Genomic DNA, 23,533 nt, shown 5'->3' on the forward strand with positions numbered 1-23,533 from the left:
TTTCTATTTAATATCACACATTGATTTAATATTATTTCTGTTTGCATGTTTTTTTGCCATCAGTTGGCTGATTCCAAAACCTTACATGAACAAGAAGGAGGGAAACAAAGAAGGACAGATTGTGAAGGAGAAAAAGGACAGGCGTAGTGCAGATGGGAAAATATCACAGCTGGAAGTAGAGACAAAGGTGGACGGTAAAGCAGACGGAGAAGAGGAGCTTCATTTTCATACCACAGTTTCTTGGGATCAGCCTAGAAGGTAGGTGAATCAGTGATTTAATTTGTGTTGCCGTTAGATTTTATTCACATCTTCCATCCTTCTGCCTCTTTTTTCTCCCAAAACTCTGCCCATGATGGCTTTTTATTCTTTCTCTGCCAAAGAAGGCTTACTAAAATCCTAGTTTGCTCGAGTTATGTTCACAGCGGGGGAGAGCAACACAGAGCAGACTCAACATGCTCATATTTCTCAGGCCTAGAGAAACCGTTTTTTCACAACCTGTATTTATTGCATTTATGACTGTATCCCACTTATAAAATCACATAAGCTGCACTGTATGCAAAGACCAGCTTTTGTGTGAGTCTCACTTGCATGTATTTTATTCATTTGTTTTGACTTATATTTGAAACTCTATCCGCTGTGGATAGAGATTCAAAAAAGAAAAAAAAACACATCCATTGGTTTAGTTCTCTTTCTTATGAATTTGTGCCGTACTGCTCCTTACCAAGTAGATCTTCATCTCTTCTTCAGGCGTACAGAGCACATCCATTAATCATCACTGCAATGCATGAAGGCCTTTCAGCTCTACAATAAGTGTGAATGTTCCTTATATTCTGCTTTGTGCTCCAGTGTGCGGTTGACTCGAACACCAGGCCAGTCCCTGGGTATCAGCATAATGGGAGGCAGAGGCATGGGCCGGAGACTGAGCAGTGGAGAGATGATGAGGGGAGTCTTCATCAAGCACATCAGCCCCGACAGCCCGGCAGCACTTAATGGCACCCTCCAGACTGGAGACAGGATACTGGAGGTATGTGTGTGTGTGTGTGTGTGTGTGTGTGTGTGTGTGTGTGTGTGTGTGTGTGTGTGTGTGTGTGTGTGTGTGTGTGTGTGTGTGTGTGTGTGTGTGTGTGTGTGTGTGTGTGTGTGTGTGTGTGTGGTGTGTGTGTGTGTGTGTGTGTGTGTGTGTGTGTGTGTGTGTGTGTGTGTTTGTTTGTGCCTCAGTCTGCGGCAATGTTCATTGAGGAGATAGAGAAGGAGACACACTTAGTTTAAATTCCAGGAAAGGCAATTGTATATATGTGTGTGTGTGTGTGTGTGTGTGTGTGTGTGTGTGTGTGTGTGTGTGTGTGTGTGTGTGTGTGTGTGTGTGTGTGTGTGTGTGTGTGTGTGTGTGTGTGTGTGTGTGTGTGTGTGTGTGTGTGTGTGTGTGTGTGTGTGTGTGTTAATGCTTATGTGTTTGTTGAATGAGCATGGATTGATATACTGTATACATGTTCTGTTTACTGTGTGTGCACTGTGGAAACATGTGCAGCGCTTGGGTATAGTGATGGTGATTTGATGATATAGTAAAAACCAATCTTATTTTTACTCCAAGGTTGAGCTCTTTTTCGTCTTTATACAATACAGGATTTTATGCAATGCAATGAACAAACCTCCATGCCACACTCAGGTGCAACAGTTTTTCGCACAAACTATGTAGTGCACATTTGTGTCTCTTTCCAACATATGTTTGAATTACAATACTGGGTAAATCCGTTTAAGGACATTAATTTAATCCTAAATAACTAGAAATAAATCTTGTGGGACATCTTATTTAGCGATATTTGACCATTAAACATTATAAAACGTACCATTAGCGATCTTGCTATATAGTTTCTACTGAGGTAGCCATCGCTTTTATGTATGTGTAAGGTCATTGTAGATTATGTTCTCATTACAGGGTTGCCTTAAGGTGAACATTGGATTTACAGGATTGACACATCATTGTGATTACTAGATTTTTTAAAGGTCATTTTTCAACTAAATTGTCCCTAATGTTGACTCGGCCAAGGTGTGTGGTGTGGACCTACGAGATGCCAGCCATGAGCAGACAGTGGAGGCCATCCGCCGGGCCGGAGACTCTGTGGTCTTCCTGCTCCAGTCTGGACAGCACAGATCTCAGGTACTGCTTCTCAGAAAAACTGACAAAAAGTACTTGCTTAGTCATACAATGTGCAACGAATACTCAAGTACGATTACATAATATTTTTGTTTTATTGAGGTCCCAGATTCTTTCACTGAATCATAATACTCAGCAAGTGCAAAGAAAATCTGCAGTTTATATTCTGTTGGACAACTCCATCAGAAGTTTCAGCAATGTTTGCGTGGGAGTTTGTGGCATTACAATATTATGTACACTGTTTACAAGGCTTGTTAAACAAACATTTATTTGACTGAAAACCTATTTAGTATAACATATTGGATGCATCATTTGAAGCATCTGCAGTATGTTTCATAAAGATATTCACCTGCCTTCTCTACTTTTTGTGTTTTCGCCCACAGTCCCCTATGCTTGCCAACCACGAGAGACTGACTCCACAGTGTTACTCACACAGCAGCAAGGTAACTGCTCTACCAGATAACTTACGCTGTACATTCTCTCTCTCAAAATATACTACCGCTTTGAGAGTGGTAATGCGTAGTGTAGAAATTGATATGAATGGGGTATATATATATCTATATGTATTTAAATTCAAAAAGCAGTCCCTACTTATTTGTTTTTCGAGGTCGTGACTCCTACTTTGGTTTTCACTTTAACAGATGACAAGCTGTGAAACCATTTTCCTCAGTTTGTGTTCCCACACAGTTACTGATGTTTGGCTGACTATGGCTGTAGTGTATAGAGAATGGTATACTGTATATGCACTTTATTATATATAGAGTGATGAGTCATTAACACCTTCATGGTATTCCAAAAAATAATTGAGGTCTTTGAGAAGAGCTTTGAATATTTTTTGTGGGGTAAAATATTTGTTTCCCTTCATGATTGTAGGAAGCAGAGAGTCTGAGTCTGTTCCTTAGTGTCTCCCCTACAAACCCCTTCACTCCCACCCCCTTTAAGGTTGGTACATTGATGTGTGAGTGTGTTTGCATGTGTTATCATGGGTATGCAGCATCTTAAAAGACTTGCATTAGCATTTGCACTAAACCAACTTCCAAAAACTTAATTAACGTGCTTATTTGTAGATAGAACCCTTGTAGTTCAAAGTCCCTTGCAGCTACCTTGTTTGTTTAAACCCTTTGTTTTTCTCTTTGGTGGAGATGCATAACTCTCTAAATAGACAGCACTTCCTTTTGAAGTTATTTTTCTATGCACTTGTAAGTTGGTTACAAAATAATGCATGATTCTGGTCATCTTTCATGTTATTTTTAGCCGACATTAAAACTGTGTTCATTAATTTATCCTGTCCGTCAGTTTATCCCACGGCTACATCAAGCACACTGAACAAGCCTCAGGGGTGCTTCAACTCATGCCCAAAGGACCCCTGAGGCATCTCCAACTCTGCCTGTTCAATAATGCAAAACTTCTCCCAAGGTACCTTCGACAACATCCAATAAAACGGATCGGAGGAGCCCCACTACTCTCCCAACACCAATCACAGTGGCAGCTGGAGAAGAGGGCGATCCTGGCAGGAGTAAGTCTCCATTATAAAAACGTCACAAACACTTAGACAGGAATCCCTTAAAGCCCCTTAAAAAAGGAGCTTTGTGGCGTTTGTAATGTGGCCACTTTTACACAGCGCAGGTCACGTGATGGGCCCTATGGCTCAGAGACTTCATGTTACACCTTTCCATTACAAAAGAAAAAGCTGTATAACTCAATCAAAAATATCAGGAGTTTCACCAATATTCAGAAATTACCTTTTTATTTTTTACAATATGCAAATGCACTTCAATGTTCATTATTTGAAAGCTCTCAATCTAATTATTTTTCATGGAGATACTTGGCCATGTTCATACATTAGTGAGAATGCATTATGAGCCAAGAATGCAAAAGCCTAAATAATTTTGTTTCTCTACAGTATGTTCTGGGAGAGCAACTTTGGTTTGCCTTTTATCTTTTATTTTTGTATTCTTTGGCATAAAAAAAACTGTTATTCAAGTTATATGCATTCTTTATTTTTGCTTCATGCCCTTATTGTATTAAAAGTGCCCTGAGGAATTCTCTTGTGAACAAACAAAGTTTTGTGTTTACACTCGGTTTTACTCATCAAGATGCTTTGTGCATATTTTGAGGTATAGCAAATGTGTTGAATATATTCCTTTTCCTCATAAAAAAAAGGCAGATTTTCTTAAAAGTTTGAAACCTGCATTGCTTACATTCATGATCACATCTTGCTGTATTATACACTGTATATTGCTGCCGGAACTTTACTGTATCCTTTGGATCAATAAAATCAACTAATAAAAACACTGATCCATAGCGGTAGCGGTAACAAACAAAAAAACCTCAGGGTACACTTGAGGGAGTTTATGTGATCATGCATATTAACAAATATGTAAATGTAATTATTTTCAAATATTTATTAGCACAGGTTAATACACATGTACACAGACTAATTCACACACTCACACACGCTCCTTTAGGCCTTAATGCTTCCTCTACACATGTCAGGGGGAACATGTATCATTCCTCACTTTCCTTTTTGCTTAAACAACATATTTTTCTCCTTGTTTACTCTTGTCCCTCCTAGAAAAAATGCTTCAGCGTTACGGCAGCCTGTCAGGAAAGCTCCATATGATTGAGCTGGAGAAGGATCCTGCGGCTCGCGGCCTGGGAATCAGCCTCTCTGGAAACCAGGATGGTTCCAGGGCCCGCATGAGTGTCCATGTGGCGGAAATCGACCCTCAAGGACCTGCTGGTTTAGATGGGAGGATATGTATCGGAGACGAGCTGCTCGAGGTAAAGAGGAATCTTGAATGGGAACAATAAGGAAAGTCAGTTACGGTTGACATTTACACACTTTTGGGGGACAAGAAAGGCCTGGAGTCCTAGAGAGAGAGAAAATCTTACAGTCAAAATTGAGAGCATGCAGAAAGAGAGCAGTGGGTTGTGGGTTGGAGTCATGGATGAGTAGAGAGCGTTGAGTGCCTGCACAGTAGATTTATCAGACAAATTACCATTTGAAGGATGGCTGGTCCTGGGCTGGATTTCTAGCAATGAGTAACCGTGTAATAGAGATGATATCGAGGTACAGGAGAGGCTGATGGCTGAGAGGGGCAGGGGAGTCGGAGGAAGATGGCAGAAAGGCAGATTTATGTGGCGCTGGATGGGATAATGGAGAGGAAAGGCTGAGATGGCAGTACATGATGTGAATTTTTGTCCAGATCAACGGTCAGATCTTGTACGGCCGAAGTCAACAGAACGCCTCCACCATCATCAATAACGCTCCATCGAAAGTCAAGATCATTCTCATCAGGTAACATGCAGAGGTTTTGTTTCTGATGGCATTTGCATTTCTCCCAATCAGGATATTATAGTCTGATGGTCAGCTCAGGAATGATATCAGATCTTTTTTTTTTTTTTCACTAGAAATAAATCAGCCCAGGGTCCAGCGGCGCAGGGATCGACAACAGAGTGTGAGGACACAGTGGACTCCCAGGCAGACTCTACAGAGTGTGGAGGATTACCCAGAGACATCCAGCACATCATCTTACCTCAGGTGCATTTCCTTCAGTTCTTCTTGGCATTAACAATTTTCAGGCCTCCAGCTTCACATATCTCGAGAGCTCAAAGAAACCAGTTGGCTTATAGCAGACTCCCACATCGTTGTAAATATGATAGTGAATACAGATTTACAGCACCGCTATAAGCTTTGCTAACTCAAGAGTTTGTTTCTTTCTTACAGGATTACGTAGGTCTTGGTCTTTGCCTGGCAGAGGGGGAGGCCAGGGACGGAGCGGTGGTCAGGTCCCTGGTCCAGGACGGCACTGTCAGTAAGGTGTGACATCACAAGTAGTATCATCATCATATATCTGTATCTCAATAATTTCAGTGTTTTTTGTTAATTTCAAAACTATAGTGTGTGTAAATGACCATCATCGCTTACTTATTTATTATGAATATGCAAAAGTGTGTGATTGGATTATTATAAGGCAAATATATCTGTTGGAAAAAAGTTGTGGCGTAAAAAGTGCAATGTTCTAAGATTTAGCTGAGCCTAAGTATAAAGTAGCATAAAATGGGTATTCTCACGCAAATAATAAGTAGTTGAGTGAATGCACTTTTGGAGTGAATGTCCAAAATACATTCCAGAATGTTCTTTTTTTAAGTCAAAGATTATTATCAATATATGCTGGATATTCTGCTTTTTGTCATGAAATTGTCAGCCTACAACACACACTTTTGAGTTATTCCAGCATACAGGTTGCACAATATTTCATCATTCTGCATCCATCCTTCCTCAATGGCCTGACTAAACTTTGCCAATCAGAAAAAAGATGGAGTAATAATCACCCCCTTACTGTATACAGCTGTTAGCTATGATGTGAAGGCTGTAGTCTCTTGGTATTCCTGGTTTCTAATATTAATATTACATTAATATAAACATTAGTAACCTTGAGATAATGGTTGCCGTGTTTTAAAGTGATGTCGTCATGCACCAATAGGCTTTCATGTAGGGCCCCAGGCAACAGTAATTCAGATTTTTCCAGTGGGTGTGTTTGATTTTTAATCTAACTTCCTCTCCATTGTTCTGCTGCAGATACTTTTATACATTTTTTTACTTGTATTCCATTTTTTATTCATGATGCTGTCTGGGTGCAGGATGGCAGGATAAAGGTTGGAGACAGAATCATTGCAGTGGGTGATGAACCTGTGGCAGGACTGTCAGTGGACAAGGTACACAACACACACCACACACACACACACACACACACACACACACACACACACACACACACACACACACACACACACACACACACACACACACACACACACACACACACACACACACACACACACACACACAAGGTCGAGCTGATTTAATGATTTATGACTTGCTTGTCTTCTCTGTATTCAGGTGTCCAATTTGATTCTCAAACATCGGGTCACTGTCAAACTCTCCATCAGCTGCTCCAAGAGTCTCTCCCCCTCTCTTTCTCTTCCTCCCCAGTCATCTAATTCCCCTGCCTCTCTCTCCTCCGATTCTCTCCCTATTTCCTTCTCTTCATCACTCAACTCTATGCAGACCTCTCCTACCGGACGTTCGGATTGGCCAGTATCAGCTCCCACAACTTCTGACCCCATGAGCTGCCCTGTAATGCCTGGCACGGAGACCACCATAGAGTTTTGTAAAGGAAATGTAGGCCTTGGTCTCAGCATCGTAGGAGGATGCGACACTCTGCTGGTGAGAACAGCCATTTAAAAGTGATTCATTCAACACATGTGAATCTTTATTGACACAATCGATGCATCTGTACAGGAATTGTCACTCTTAGTTTGGTGTGAAATGCAATGCTTCAATGCTTATTTAATGTCGCTCTATTGGTTTATCTGTAGTAAATATTGTTCTGGTTTTCCACTAGGGGGCAGTAATAATCCATGAAGTAAATTATGGTGGAGCCGCACAGAGAGATGGAAGGCTGCAGGCCGGAGACCAGATACTAGAGGTATTATGGCACACACAAAGAAACCATTTTCTATTCATTTGACTGAATCAGTAACCGTTGTTTAGTGTCTGTCTCAAGCTGTAGTGATTAGATGATATTTCATTTAATTGACTATTTTTGTATCATTTTGTTGTCAACTTCTGATATCAATATAACATATTAATCATGTGGTTCAGTTTATTTAAGATAACACACATAAATTAACATTTCTGTGAATGTACCAGGTTAAGAATTACCAACATAAAACACTATGATGCTGAAATAAAGCCAACAGGAAGTGGGAAAACATTGATTGGTTGAAGCAAAGACATGTTTATAGATTGATTGCCTTCAATAAAGCCATTTCAATCTTTAATCTTTATCTTTATTTCGAACAGATTAAAAATAACAAATAAAAAATAACAAATGTGAAAAAACAGAATACCGTATTGTTAAAATACAGTATTTATCCACATTCACGATAATATTTATATATTCAACAACAAAAAATCTTCATATTAATAATAATAATAATAATAATAAAAAAATTAAAAAATAAATCATATGTGTCCGAAAGGGAGTAGGATGAAGCAAATGCTTATTAATTCCCACCCCTTACTTGATCAATGATTGTCCTTTAAGTCATTGTGCAAGTTATTCCTACTTACATTTACAAAATGTTATACATACATATACAATAATTTCTCATCTTCAATCACCTCTCTTCATTCTCATAGTTTTCCAGAAAAGTGTTTCTGTACATCCTTTTAAACTAAATTATGCTTGTGCTTTGTTTTAACTCCTGCTCCAAACCATTCCATAAAATCACCCCACAGATTGTTATACTCATACTTCTCAGAGTTGTTCTGACCTTGAGTTGTTTAAAATATAGATTTCCTCTCAAATGATACCCACCCTCTCGGTCTATGAACAATGTTTTTAATTTCCTAGGAAGTAGATTATGTCTTGCTCTGTACATGATTTGTGCCGTTTTAAATTTAACCAGATCAGTGAACTTCAATATGTGTGACTTCAAAAATAATACATTAGTGTGTTCAAGATATCCAACATTATTGATAACTCTTATAGCCCTTTTTTGTAATGTGCATAACGGCTGTAGGTTGGTTTTGTACGTGTTTCCCCAAATCTCCACACAGTAAATCAGATATGGCAATATTAGTGTGTTATATAGAGTATACAATGAGTTGTAGTCCAGAATGTGTCTGGCTTTTCCCAATATTGCGATAGTCTTAGCCAGTTTTGCTTTGACATGAGTGATATGAGGTTTCCAGCTGATTTTGTGGTCTAAAACCACACCAAGGAACTTAATTTCATATACTCTTTCTATGTTTATGTTGTCTAGTATTAATTGCACCTGTGGATTTGTTTTATGTTTTCCAAATAACATAATCTTTGTTTTGCTTATATTTAATGATAATTTGTTTGTGTCAAACCAATGTTTTACTTTAATCATTTCTGCTGTTATCACTTCCACTTCCCATCAATTCTTTTTTTAACATTTATATTTTATTAAACATTTTCAAAAGACAAAAACAAACTGACAAGGACATGGCTCACACACATTACAAATAGGACAGGACATAACATGAAGGGTGGGGGGTAGGGGGATTACAGTGTCAGTTACATTTGATGTATGCATATGGCGTTGTATTTATACATGATTTGCTTCATAATATAGGTATACTTCATAGTTTAATAGGTAGATAAATAGTCAAATAAATAAATACATATATATATATATATGCACACATATGTACATATATACACACACATCTCCTTTTATGATTAATTCACCTATTCATCCATTTCCCATTTAATGTCACTTCTTTCATTATTATTACCGTTATTTTTCTGTTTCTTCATAGCTTATTTCTCTTTATTTATATTTATTTATTAATATTATTAATTAATATTATTATATTTATTGTTGGCAGCCGAGATGGTTTGAGTCCAGGCCATCAATTCTGATAACACACTGCTTGACATTATTTGTAAAATCTGCTTTCTGTGTTGTAAAAATAAAGCTACTTCTTACCTCCTGCCTCTCTCTCACACCTTTCAGGTAAATGGTATAGACCTGCGACAGGCCACTCACGATGAGGCCATTGGCGTGCTGCGGCTCACCACCCAGCGTGTCCGCCTGTGTGTCTTCAGACACCAGGAGGCGTACAGCGAGGAGGACCTGTGGGACGTCTTCAGCCTGGAGCTGAGGACTCGTCCTGGAGAGGGACTAGGGTTCACCACTGTGGGAAAGAGGTATTTATTCTTAATATTGTTTAACAAACTAGGAACATTTAAGCCATTTATTTTTGATTTATTTTTGTAGATTTTTCTCCAATTTTTCTTTTGGAAAGCAATGTGGTTCTTTTTTACTTTTTTATAAATTGGCGCACCTCTGATAGAAAAACAATAATAACCCTTATAGTTGTATGATAATGAAATGTCTCTGGTGACAGCAATACTTTCACTGTAGACTCCCATTTACAAATATCAGAGAAGGACATTATTTGTTGACTTCTAATGCCTTTACCCAGTTAGAGGTCAGGGACTCTGTAGCATCAGGGAACATTATTGTAAAAAAGATAGATACCTAATTCAATAAGTCAATAATAAATCAAGTGTGACGTAATGCGAAACAGCAGGATTACAGGTCACATAATTCAGTTTGCAAGTGTGGAACAGACGCAGTGTTTGACCTCTGTTTTCTCTCAACAGTAATGACACGGGCATCTTTGTGTCAGATATCATCAGAGGAGGCATAGCAGATTCAGATGGCAGGTTGTTGCTAGGTGACCAGATTCTGTCAATCAATGGGGAGGATGTCCGTGCAGCATCGCAGGAACATGCACACAAGCTTCTACAGGTCTGACACATTCACACTGTCACATACAAATTCAAAGAAGAGAGTTATAGATTTGTTTTTACAGATTCACCATCTTATGTGAGATGTGTCACTTTTCTCTCAGAGTTGCAGTGAAGCGATGCACCTGGAAGTGGCTCGTTTTAAAGCGGGGCTGCAGTACTCACAGCAGAGCCTGGTAAGCTGTTTCCCGTGGCTCTCTGTGTCTATCTTATTACACTATTACTTTCTTGCACTATTTTAACAGTAGCACTTTGTGAACCTAGGAGTACTATAAGTTGTGTTTTACCCAGAGTGAAGACTCTGACTGTTCAACCCTGACCCCCCCAAGTGGATGTGATGCTTCCCTCGGCCACCAGATGGAGACAGATCATAAGACAGGGAGCTACTGTGAGTTGTACTTGTGCTCTGAAAGCATATCTTTATTAACTCTTGTGGTTCAATCACAATTTACTTTGAGTGGAAACAATACTGTTAAAATCTCTAAGCCTAATGTGTTATGATATACTTCCAACAGCCTTTCAAGACTTCCCTGATAGAAGAACAATAATAATACAAAAGGTAAGGCACAAAATCTTGAAATAAAATTGTTTTCTTTGTAAGTGCCCAAGACAATTGGAGACCTTTAGATGTTCATCTATATTTTTTTCAAGGTTGGTATATCATTCTTAAACCCGTGATCTTTTGATATTTTACTTCAAATGACAAACTCGAAATCAAAGATATAAATAGCCTTACTGCTTATCTAATGTGCAGTCTGCCATGTGATTCACTGATATTGTCTATCGAGGTCTAAAATGTGTGTGTGTGTGTGTGTGTGTGTGTGTGTGTGTGTGTGTGTGTGTCTGTGTCTGTGTGTGTTTGTGTGTGTGTTTGTGTATGTGTGTGTGTGGTATCACAACAGGGTCCACGTGACTCCCTGGGCATCAGTGTAGCAGGAGGAATGGGCAGTCCCCATGACAACGTACCTCTTTTTATTGCTTCCATGGATACCAATGGATTGGCTGCCAAAACGCGGCAATTACAGGTAGGTAATACTGCCTCTCAAAAAAGATGTTATTCATAATGTTTCAAATATATAGTTCAGACTATAACAATCAGAAATACATTGAGTGTATATATAGAGGACGTCTCAGTTGTACAATAGGAAAAGCACTCTACCATAAGCACTATAATAAATGATGAATGTTCCACAATTCAATAAAATGTCCTTGCAAATATCGAAGTACTTTTGTGTGTCGATCAGATAGGAGACAGGATCCTCAGTATCAATGAAGTGTCCATAGAGGGAATGACTCATGTCCAAGCTGGACTCCTGCTGAAGACGGTCACAGGAACCATCAGTCTGCAGGTAATGTCACAGACACTGAGACATGCAGTAGCTAATCTAAAACGCCAAACCAAACCTGCGTCCTCTATATATCATGTTTACTTTGACATCACTAAGACGTAATTATTTATTTATTTAACAGTAAAAAAGTAGATTTAGGTTTAGGTTATGGTCATCCTATTATTATCATTGTTTTTCCATGCGAACATGATACTGTATTTCTAAGACAATACTGTGACTGACACTGATTTCCAGTGTTTGTTTTCATGTTAATAAGCCTCTGGAAACATTTTTGTTGCAAGAGAAAAAAGAAAAAATGATAGGAGCTGAATTTTAGTTGTTACTGACATGAACATTGTGTGTGAAAAAAATTAATTACACATCAAAAGCTTTTAGATTGTTCTTGCTCTACTGTATTCACATAAGTACAGGATGACAGTGTTAAAACAGCAGGGTTTATCAGATAAGTTTAGTTGGACTGTGTGTGTGTGTGTGTGTGGTGTGTGTGTGTGTGTGTGTGTGTGTGTGTGTGGTGTGTGTGTGTGTGTGTGTGTGTGTGTGTGTGTGTGTGGTGGTGTGTGTGTGTGTGTGTGTGTGTGGTGTGTGTGTGTGTGTGTGTGTGTGTGTGTTTCTAGGTGGCAGCGGGTTCTGGTGGCTGCAGTACAAACGACCACACTGATGTGCAAGCGCGGTCGTCAGGCCAGCCCAGCAACCTGCCTCGCTTTCATAACAACCTCAGGTAAGAAGCAGTTTCCTGCCGTTATACTTTATGATCTAACTCTGGCTCCCCTCTGGTTTATTCACCGAATAAGAAAAAAGGCAGACCACAGTTCCCTAGACAATAATGAGAAAGTGCAGCCACTGTGTGAGAAGAATTGAGACAAATGTACTTTTGGACAGAATGACCTGCAGTGTTTCCTGGGATTGGTAATTTGCTGTGAGATTGATTGTTTTTCTAGGAAATGTTCCGCTTCAACAAAAACATTGAGTTTTTTGACCACTTATTAAAGTCAGTGATACATTTTAAGATACTGTAAAAGCTCTGGTAAATGTAATTGTAATATAGTTTTATATTATTTGGAAGAAGTAAATGTACAAAAATAAACCTGTAAAAAAGTATTTGTAACCCTAGGTTGACTACTGTGTTGTTGATACACTTTAATTCTGAAGAAAACTCTTTAATAATAATCAGATTAATCTCATTTTAAAATACAATACACACACACACACACACACACACACACACACACACACACACACACACACACACACACACACACACACACACACACACACACACACACACACACACACACACACAAACACGGCATAATTTAGAGCAGAGTATAGTTCAGCACTAGCATGGCCTGCAACACACCTCTATTGTTCTTCTTCCTATTCCCCGCAGTGCTCGTACGTATAACACCATCTCTCTGGAGAGGGGCTCCTCAGGCCTGGGCTTCAGCATCGTAGGAGGGTTCAGCAGCCCTCACGGAGACCTGCCCATCTATGTTAAAACTGTCTTCGACAAGGTGAGAGAACATCCTTCAGGGAAATATCATGGGGATCCTGGTTCGAAAAGCTTGTCTCACTACAGCACAGATTTAAAAATGTTCGTAAATACTGGCAAGTGTTCATATACAGTTAAGGAAAGGATCACACAGGTTGGGAGCCTTTGAGTTTTTTAACATCTGCCAGTAAATAAGGATTATGTTAATATCCTGTAACTTTAAAAAGGTTTCAGTAGTTGAAAACATTACACCTTATTCATTCATAATGAACTCCTTTCCCAGTCACATCCGAAAGCCCAACACTTGAATCCTTCAAAAAATCTCTCAAAACTCACTTATTCCCTCTAGCTTTGCGCATTAGGAAAGGCGCTATACAAATCCCATGTATTATTACAATGCTATTCTTCCTATTATTTTCCAGAAATGTATATTATGTGATAAATTGTCATTACTGTATGTAATATCAGCTTTTACATTTCCTTTCAGTTCAGTTACTTGTCTTTTGGGTGTACCGTGTGTAATGGTGTTTTTAGCTTGTTATGTCTGATCTGCGCATGGTGAAGGACTGCTCTTGTCCTCTACAGGGGGCGGCCATAGAGGACGGCCGGCTGAAACGTGGAGATCAGATCATTGCTGTGAATGGACATTGTCTAGAGGGGGTAACTCACGCTGAAGCTGTTGACATCCTCAAGAAGACCAAGGGAACTGTAGTCCTAACGGTACTTTCTTGAGACACAGCCCACTGTGTCCAATTGTAGCTGCCTCCCGGTATCACAGCCTCACACAAACATGAGAAGGGTAAACCAGGACAGGTAAAGTCGTATAGAGGAGTAAAAAACTGTTAATTAATTCTAGTTTAATTTCGGGAAGCTACCTCTAACTGCAACTGGGTGTGTTAACGTGCACAATTGCCCAATATAAACCCAGATTCCTGTGAAGGTGTTATTAGAAATAATTTGTGTATGTTATAAAAATCTTCATTTCCCTATCCAAATTACCTCTGTGTTGCAAACAGGCTATTTTAGAGTAACCGCAGAAGCAACAAAGGCATTTATTAAACAAGCCAACTGATGATAATATATTGTGTCTTAGTTATCCTGTTCGAGGTATTTATAATATAGATATGCAATGATATGCATCATTGCCAACACATTCATGAATGAATTACCATCTCCAAAACCTCTGATTCTGCCGACAGTGCATATGAATGCAATAGATAATTTTCCTGTCACAATGTCAGGTGTATTTACTACTGTCTTACATCTGTTCATATAGGGTTATCCACTGTGATTAACTCCTAAGACCCACAACATGCCAAGTGCTTCTGCCAATCTTTTGTATGGCAATAAGGTTTTAGGATATTTGCTTTAGAAGACTGTTGAATTTTGTTTCTTCATTCTCATATTCTAATCAATAAGTGTGTCATGATTGCTATATTTATCAATGTACTTTATCTATCTTTTAATAATCTTTAATATTGTGCATTTATTTACCTATTTAATATTGCTTACTGTTTTCATAACCTATACATTGATCTGTTGTGGAAGTATTGTTATAGTGCAATGTGCAATCTTTATTTAGAAATACTACATGTTTTATATGAATTTATTTATACTGTAACATTTAAGGTCTCTTCACATTCATTAATTTAATTGTATTAATGTTAGTAGTCCTTAGAGCCACATCACACGTGGGTTTGGGATTGTGTAACATTGTATGACTGAATGTACTGTAAGGGATCTTATTAAATGTTAATTTGTTAGAGTTTTGTATACAGAACATTTTATAGTTAAGGAATTCTGCTGTTCTGCTGTCTTACTTCCTGATGTACCTCTGTGTATTATGTTGTAGTGAAACAAGCAGGCACCTTAAAGCAGATTATATTTTAATGAGGAATGCGAACAACACAGAAATCTTTCTTGATTCTCTCTGTTGTCTCTCCGGGATAATACTGATAAGCTAGTGGATATCACATTGTTTGACTTTCAAATTCCACAGATGCAGACCATAGAGAAGTTTTAAGAAAATCTGCCATAACTAAACTTTTAAACAAGGATGTCTGTGCCTGAAGTTACATTTAAGGATAGATGCAATTGTTTTGCATATTTTAGCATCTATTTCGAACCAGTGAACAGATTTTGCTTTAGGGGGTGTTGGATTGTCGTTGTTTTGATCTTTGTCTCTCTCTCTCTCACACTCTTTCTTTCGGTCTTTGTCAAATGTGAATACATATTCAGGATCACTCAGTGTGTGTCACACAGATTATCATGGTATGACAGGGTAGCACTAAATCACTAGAATAAGAAGAAGACTACAGTGACAACAGGAGAGGCAGTGGAGGAAAAAGGACTGAGGGTAATTAAATAAAGGTGAAAATACCACTGTGTATACATAAACCAAAAATATACTAAAAGATAAAAACAATTCAAAGTAATAAGTATGAGGAATGGCCTATTTCAGAATAATGTATAGCATGGGACTCTAATTATTGATGCATTCATGTGTTCATCGCTTTCATGTTGCAGCTGGTAAAAGTTCATTTTAAATAATTAATCAAGTGTTATCTAAACCCATAACACTTCATCATCCTGTATTGGTGAAATAATATTGTGCATGATTCATCTTAATATATTTCTCGTACTGTACCTAAAGAGGAACAAATTAATGTTAAGGACAGGACAATAAGTATAAGAGATACAACATTTTAGAGGAAGCTGAAAAAACAACTCAAAAAACGTTCTCAACCTGAGCTAGAGAAATGCCAAGGGAGAGTAAACCTGTGCCATTTTTCTGTTAATGCAGAAAACTTTTCCTTTAATTACTGGAGTTAATGTTGACAAGTTGACAAATAATTAATTTGCACACAAATGTCTCATTTAGGAAAGAGGAGGCATCTAGGGAGATCCTGTCTGGAACCTCCGCATTAATCAAAGCCATCTGTTCACATTGCAAGCTTTATTGAAATCCAGCCATCGCAGTCTGGTTTATCCTTCTCCAGATGAACAATTGCCTCGCCTAAAGGCTGGCGTGAAGAGGGTTTTAAGATGGAGAAATGGCTAGATGCTGTTTGGAAATTAACTGGAATGTTTTTCAACATAATAGTTGTTAGTTTCTGGGAGATAAAACGCTAATATCTGCTTCTTGTTTGGCATCTTGACACATAAATCTACATATTTTCTAATTTGTTATGATGTGATCTTCAATGAATTTCCATACACTTCTTTTGGAAGTTTCTGTTGGGCAGATGCATTGCAATATCTCTTTCTTCTCTATTATGAAGTGAGAAAACTTACCTTATTGTTTTCAATAACTTTCTCAAATTCCCTTTCTTTCAAACATTTATAAAGGATTTGCCAGCAGGCCACAGGCAACAGGACTGTTTTAACCTCTTGGCCATTCTCACCCTCTTTTCCCTCACATATTAAACCTACAGTGGGACCTATCCAATGTGGCCGAAGAACTGTAATGCATTTTTACAGCAGCTTGGAGGACTTCCATGTGAGCACACTTGACATAAAAGGCACTAATGACCCTCCCTCTTGGAAAAGTAGCAGTGGCCAAATGATTGTTCTGTGACTGTCACATCTACCCATATTAATAAATCTCCAGGATTGTCTTTTTGCTGAGTGTAACCTGCTGGTACAGAAAGAACAGCCAACTGATTGTGGATCCAAAAGAAAATCCCTTTTTCTCCATCCATTCCCATGAGATACCAGCAAGCATTGCAAAAGTGCCATTCCTAAGCAATTCAGTCCAGTGCTGAGTCTCACAATCTAGCTTTTCTGAAAGCAAGATACAAATATTGAGACTGGAAGTTTTACCATACTGTAAGCCTGCAGTAGTGACAGTAAATTACAGCTTATTCAATTAAATGTAGGTGCCACCAGTTTCATGTCACTGTAAGTCTAGGTTGTCAAAAGCAAATTAGTTGAACTAATGGAAAATGTGGTGCAGAGGAGCATGCATGCTTATGTCATGTTGCTTTATTCATTGGCATAGCCTGGAGGGAGAAATAATTAGACACCGTCACGCAGTTATAGCAGAGAAACACCGCATGATATGCCCCATCATCTTGTTATGAGTTTCAAAACCGCAGAAAATCTTCCTATAATTTAGATTGTTTGTATAATTCATTCATACTTTATGCACGATTCTTAATTCATTTAAAAAGCAGAAGTTTTTTTTGTCTCAAAATGTTTCCCCATAGAGTTCTAATTGCTATTTTCTATGATTGCTTTCTATTTTACCACCGTGACATTTTTCGATTAATGTGAATCAAATTTGTTCCTATCCTAAAACTGCTCAGATTTAAGACACTAAGTCAGTGTGTCCATTTTTACCTTATTCCGTCGAAAGAAATATAGCTTTTAATCTATAATATATGTGTTAACTATAACAAATGATTATGGGGTGAGTGCATGATTTGTATATTGAAGCATTTTATACTGTGGCAGTTATATGTTATGTCCACATGAGGGCGGTGTGTGTGCTGTTATGAAGGCATGGACCTTTGAATCGAATTGATCTGACTCGATGAGAAGAACCATTACATCATAGTGGTTTACTGGTTAGCCTTAGGCTGAAGACAAGCACATTTGGGTCTGCATCAAAGTATTAAGACCTGTCTGTGGTCGGTTCATATTGCACTGCTAATTATTCACACACTGATAGTGCTGAATTAGACAAATTGATTGGAATAGGTACATCAAACCTCATAGAAAGATTGCCATTCATCTTACAGATGAACATTGTCTTCATGAATATATGAGCACCATGTAACTGGTAGCTAAAACAGATATAGTAAAGGGGAGAAATAGTCGCCTATAATTGTCGACCAACAACAATTTGCCCATTCATTAAAAGCTGTGCTGCGCAATCCAACCTCTTGGCTGCAGTGTGATCTCTCCTGCTGTATGTGTCACACAAACTGCTCCTCCAGCCCTACAATGTATAGCCAATACGCTGACACAGACACACAGAACCTGGATTCAAAACCAGTTCAACTTTATTAGAAGAAGTATGGGAATAAACAAAAGCAAACATGCATTAAAATGTTATGGCCACTCTTGAGAGGCTTGGATTTAGACAACGGACTGTGATTTGTCCAACCTTCGGTCATCCTCTGAGTAGCATCGGAAAGTTTCTCCCAGCAGTGGCTCCAGGGCCTCAGCTGAGCGGTAAGAGCGGGCGCGCACTGCACAGGCGATGACACCCCCCAACACTGCCACCAGCAGCACCGCCGTAACAACGCCAATGGTGATGATCTCAGACACAGTGTAGGCACGAGCTATGGAAAAAGGACAAAAAGGTCATAAGGGGTCATTGTGTTTTGTGAATGTGTGTGTGCTGCTACTTACTGGGCCACTGGACCTCATAGGAGTATCCCAGGTTTTCTGTGGCAGCGACAAACATCTCAGCATTGGTGACAGGAGGCCAGAAAGGAACCATGTTGAAATTTCGATTGTGCCCAATGGGAGCGTTCTCCTCGGGGTAGACTACTTCACCTGCAGGTTGAGAAAATAAGGTTTATCCATGTATTTCTCTGAGTGATTTGCTGTACCACGATGTACTTCATTCTTTGTGTACCGGGTTGGTGTCTGCTGAGCCACTCGTCAAAGATTGCATCAGTGAATGTGTGCAACAGGACAAAGATGGGGTCATTGGGCGAGAGGTGAGTCTGCCCGCCTGTCCCGTTGAGGAAGAGATGGGCCAAGTTGTGGAGGCTTCGGACCACCGGGTCCTACATCCCCTGGGGGGCGCTGTAGCCTGGAACATTGAAAAGAAGACATTAAAGGTCCCCTATTATACTGTTTTCCATCAATATATAATAGGTCTTAGATATATACAAAACATGTCTCTGAAGTGTTTTGCTTGAAATACCAAACAAATCATGCATTGTAGCATCCCATAAACCCCTCTGTTTCAGCCCTGTTTCAAAAGTGCTGATTCTCTGTCTGTTATTTTAGATGAAAATAAGGAGCCACTCCTCACGCCCCTCTGAGAGATATTTGGTTGAAAAGAACACAATGGTGCTCTAGGAGTACATTCAGGTGATAAGGTGGGCGGGACAGGTGTTACCTTGGTTGGTTATTGGCTAATGGTTTCACGACCCAAAAAAAACCTTATGACATCACAACATTGCCAAAATCTGATCAGCTCATTTTCAGACAGGTTTTTATATAAATGGATCAGGACAAAAAGAGAGCGAATATTTTTTCCTGAAACTTTCAGAATCTCTTTACACAGAGGGGACACATGTTGATGTATAAAAGACATGAACAAGTGGCTTATGCATAATAGGTGACCTTTAAATGAAAGCTAACTTCTGGGAGGAAAGAGTCTTGGCTGAACTATCAGGTGCTTCGATTCTAACCCATGAGAAGTAACTGCTCACCTTCAATGGTGTTCCTGAAGCTCTCAGAGGAGGTGGAGTAGTACGGAGGAGTGTCGAAGGCGTTGAGCTCCAGACAGTCCAACACATCCTGGGGCTCGGGCAGCTTCTGCACCATGGGCCGTGCCACATTCCCCGCTGGGTTCCTCCTGATGGGACTGGTCTCTGTGCCTGTGTGACAAGGACAGAACCGAAGGTCAAAGATAATGTTCTCCAATATAGTTACCTTTACACTCGGAAAGAAGATAACTCGACAGTGACGGTTGTATATTTTATGGTTGGTGCATTTCAGTTCAGATTCAGGCCAGTTGTCCCCACAGAAACCAAAAGAAAGATTATAAGAAATGTATTGAACTACTTTTTAATTCTATGTGGGAGGCTCGACTAGTTTGATCAGTCCTTAACATGACAGGATGGCAGTTTTCTTTTTTAATTATTCACTAAAAGTCCACAGTAGTGAGTGGGAGCTCTGTGACTGAACAGAAGTTGTTGTTTTTTTTCCTCTTCTCGCATGCATGATCTCTTTTTTTGTGCGTTCTCTCCCACACATACACAAACACACACAAGAGCACATAAACAGAAGGGTACATAACTGAGTTGTCTGTCTGTTTGAAGATTATTCCCTCAGATCAAAGGAACCGGTAGACTGCTAGATTCCTGTCTTCAACAAGCACATGCACAAATGAGGCAACCCCCCTAACCCATTTAAGGAGATGATGCTTGTTGATGCAGGAAATACCGGGCCTGTCATGACTCTCTAAGGGGATTAATGAGACAGATCACTCACACGTTAGCCACTCACATGTTGTACCTGTTACCAAATTACCCCAGCTTTTGTCTTATACATATGCAATTGTTTCAAAAAAGCCCCTTTCCCTGTTTGTAGTAGAGCCCTACGCTAAAAGAGGATTGACATTCTTCTTTGATTCCTCAACACCAGTGGAAAAAAAACGTGTATGAATGCGGTGTGTTTGAAAACTTAAGCAAAAGTAGGGTTATAATCTGGTGCCACTGTGGAATGAGATCCAATCCCTGCAAATCTGATCACGTTAAGTCTAGCCTATTACAGTGTTACACATAGTTGCCTTATTCTTGACAAAACTGCTTGCCCCATTCATGGGAATTAAGACTTGGTTGTGCTGATGGCTGCTATGGAGAAACTAGACTTAGTGAAAAATGTTTTAAAATACAGTTTTAAGATGCAGCACTTTGGATGCACATAGCAACTCAAACGTTGAGTTGTTTCAAACAAACTGTAGCAACAGCGAGCAATATTGAATGCGGTAGCTGTGAGGTATTATTTATAGCAGCTTATGTTCTACATGCTCATTTTAGGAGCTCTTTGCCCTCTTTTCTGATGCAGCTGAGACTACTCTGTAAATCAACACTGCTTTCCTGCCCAGTGCGGTGCATGGTGTGTTCCTGCATGTGTCCTCACTGTTGCAGATGGTGCCGAAGGTGTCGTAGTCTTCCACACTCTCACAGATGACCCTCCACTGGGAGAACACGGAGTTGGGGCTGATGGAGCTCATGTCGAAGGAGCTCCTGGCTCCGAGCAGCTCGTCGGTGCAGATGTCACACTCGCTGCCCCCGATGGCAAAGTTCCAGTAGGGCAAGGCGAAGGTGGAGTCGCCCAGCATGTTCTGCATATATGGAGAGAAAGAAGTTGGACATTGGAGGCATCAATTGTTACAGAACATGTCGAAAATTACATTTACCCCAAAAAAGATCATATGAAGTATATTGGTATCCGCTAGCTTTGCCCTTTCAAACCCCAATTTTCTTAACCATTACCCTTTTTACCTCTCTCTGTCCTCATCCCTTGTCTTCATCACTTAAAATCCTTACATTCTTTTATTCCTCCTCTTTTCATAGATTCTATGGTCCTGACTTATGTCATCACTCCATCAGCGCTAAGGCCATCTCCCCTTTCCCCTTCTCCTTTTCCTTTTCACAATCCCCATCTTTATCCCTCCCTCCCTCCCTTCCCTCTTCTCACCTGCATGTCTCTCTCCAGTTGAATCAGATGAAAGCGGTGCCAGGTGACAAAACCCGGGCCCTCGTGGGAGAAGTCTACGCCTCCAAAGCTGGTTTGGCCCGACCCGAGGTACGTTTTACTGACAGAGTAGTAGTGGCTCCAAACAAAGTAGTTGTAAATGGTAACGTTCTCAAACTGCGGGGTGTTGCCATCAGGCCCAAACACCTCCTGGTACCTTCAGATGAAAGAAGCAGCAGATGAATGTCACCTTGTGTTTTTTCCTACACAGTGCTCTACAATTATCCTGTATGTACTGTTACTTAGAACATTATAAAGCTCTTTACCCTTGCCTTAACTCATAATGTGCACATCCGCCTGCAGCTTAAACAGAAAGCTGCCACGATAAATCTTAAGATTGAACTGATAACTTTAAAAACACAGCATGGGATCACTCTAATATTACTCAGCTTTCAACTGCCAGACTCAGCTACACTAAGCCCGCAGGTTCTTGGGCAAAGCTCAGCTGTCTCTTCCACAGACAAGACCGAAGACTGGCTGAATAAAGATCAATCTCCATAGAAAATGAATGGAATAATGTATTATAACAAAATTATGTTTATTGTATGTGTATGTACCGTCGTGTACAGATGACCAGGTCAGGGTGGACAGTCGTCTTAGCTTGGTCCAAGGCGTTCACAAATGCCTGCTTCTCAGCCGCACTCATCTGCATGATATTTCTTCTCACTGGAGCGAGGTTAAAGGGGTGGAGGATGACAGTAGGGGGAAGAATAAGGGGTTTTGAGGTGAGGGGAGAAAGGAGGGAAGAAAATGTTCTTAAAAATTAACACAGAGGTTTTCCTAACAATAAATGCTGCCCTCATTTCTTCAACAGATATATTGCCCTATTTCTCTGAGGCCCACTGAGATATTAAACTAAGATAAACATTGCATTTTCAGGCTGCCAGTGTTGAGTTTAGGCAGCATCCATTCTCTTACCCACAGAGATCCTTTGATCACAGTTTGGTCCAGTCAGCCCGTGTCGACACTGCCCACAGTTGTAGCCACTGAAATTCCCGTTACATTGGCAAGTGCGGTTGAAAAATCTCAGCGGCCACCTCTCTCTGTCATCGCGCCCAGCGTAAGGGTACTGGGGTCCATGGCGGCGGTTGTCTGCTGCGATGGCCACACACTGCCCTCTTCCTGTGCTGGAGCCACACTCATCCCCTGCCACCCCCGCAGGGGACGGGCAGCACTGGCCACTCAGCAGACCCTCAGGAGTGACGCACTGTCGGGGGAACTGGGCCAGCGTTAGGGTGGCACACAGGGTCACCAGGAGGAGACCCACTCGCCACATGCTACCAAAATCAAGAGAGGATACATTTGAGAATAAGTAACTAACAAAGTTAGAAACACAAACATAGTCCTACAGATTTAACTTGATCTGATTTGTTACAGCTAGCTTTTTCAAAGCCACTTATTGTGTTCAGAGTTGTACGGGGCCATGGGTTATCCCAGCACAATGTTGGTAAGATGAAGACAAAAAATTCAATACACTGCAGACATAGACTTCAATTAGGCTCAAGAACAACTCACTTGTTCTCTTGTTAAAGCGAATTGTCTTAACATTATTCTGAAACTTCATTTCTTACACGCCCCTGTAGGCACTGCGAGTCATTATTCATAACTCACAAAGCCATTAGCTTTCAACTCTTACAAGTTCAGAAATGCTTTCAACGACAGACGGCAAGACATGATTTGCTTCAACTTTTTCTTGAAAGATTTGCTTGTCTTTTGAGGCTTGTTGATTAGGAAT

At 39.9% G+C, this 23,533-nt stretch overlaps 2 protein-coding genes across 2 annotated transcripts in view; one reads left to right on the top strand and one right to left on the bottom strand.

Annotated features, from left to right (window-relative positions):
* si:dkey-92j12.5 (multiple PDZ domain protein) overlaps positions 1 to 14,082 on the top strand; it is a 35,084-nt gene extending 21,002 nt beyond the window's left edge. Inside the window, 23 exon segments of the mRNA XM_034130258.1 lie at positions 64 to 258; positions 847 to 1,024; positions 2,048 to 2,158; positions 2,539 to 2,598; positions 3,029 to 3,097; positions 3,572 to 3,671; positions 4,731 to 4,939; positions 5,365 to 5,456; positions 5,570 to 5,699; positions 5,886 to 5,978; positions 6,803 to 6,877; positions 7,062 to 7,388; positions 7,567 to 7,650; positions 9,713 to 9,906; positions 10,366 to 10,513; positions 10,617 to 10,688; positions 10,804 to 10,900; positions 11,028 to 11,071; positions 11,415 to 11,541; positions 11,761 to 11,861; positions 12,476 to 12,579; positions 13,249 to 13,372; positions 13,936 to 14,082. Coding sequence (XP_033986149.1) covers positions 64 to 258; positions 847 to 1,024; positions 2,048 to 2,158; positions 2,539 to 2,598; positions 3,029 to 3,097; positions 3,572 to 3,671; positions 4,731 to 4,939; positions 5,365 to 5,456; positions 5,570 to 5,699; positions 5,886 to 5,978; positions 6,803 to 6,877; positions 7,062 to 7,388; positions 7,567 to 7,650; positions 9,713 to 9,906; positions 10,366 to 10,513; positions 10,617 to 10,688; positions 10,804 to 10,900; positions 11,028 to 11,071; positions 11,415 to 11,541; positions 11,761 to 11,861; positions 12,476 to 12,579; positions 13,249 to 13,372; positions 13,936 to 14,082 — 2,881 coding nt within the window.
* Positions 14,083 to 18,387: 4,305 nt separating this feature from the next.
* tyrp1b (tyrosinase-related protein 1b) lies at positions 18,388 to 23,074 on the bottom strand. Its single transcript, XM_034130323.1, is given in 8 exon segments — positions 18,388 to 18,638; positions 18,709 to 18,855; positions 18,938 to 19,117; positions 19,746 to 19,913; positions 21,181 to 21,385; positions 21,742 to 21,955; positions 22,356 to 22,464; positions 22,717 to 23,074. Coding segments are annotated over 8 exon segments (1,587 nt in total). The 3' UTR covers positions 18,388 to 18,432.
* Between the last annotated feature and the right edge of the window lie 459 nt (positions 23,075 to 23,533).

The sequence above is a fragment of the Trematomus bernacchii genome, unplaced genomic scaffold (assembly GCF_902827165.1).
Source record: "Trematomus bernacchii unplaced genomic scaffold, fTreBer1.1, whole genome shotgun sequence".
NCBI classification, from domain to species: domain Eukaryota; kingdom Metazoa; phylum Chordata; class Actinopteri; order Perciformes; family Nototheniidae; genus Trematomus; species Trematomus bernacchii.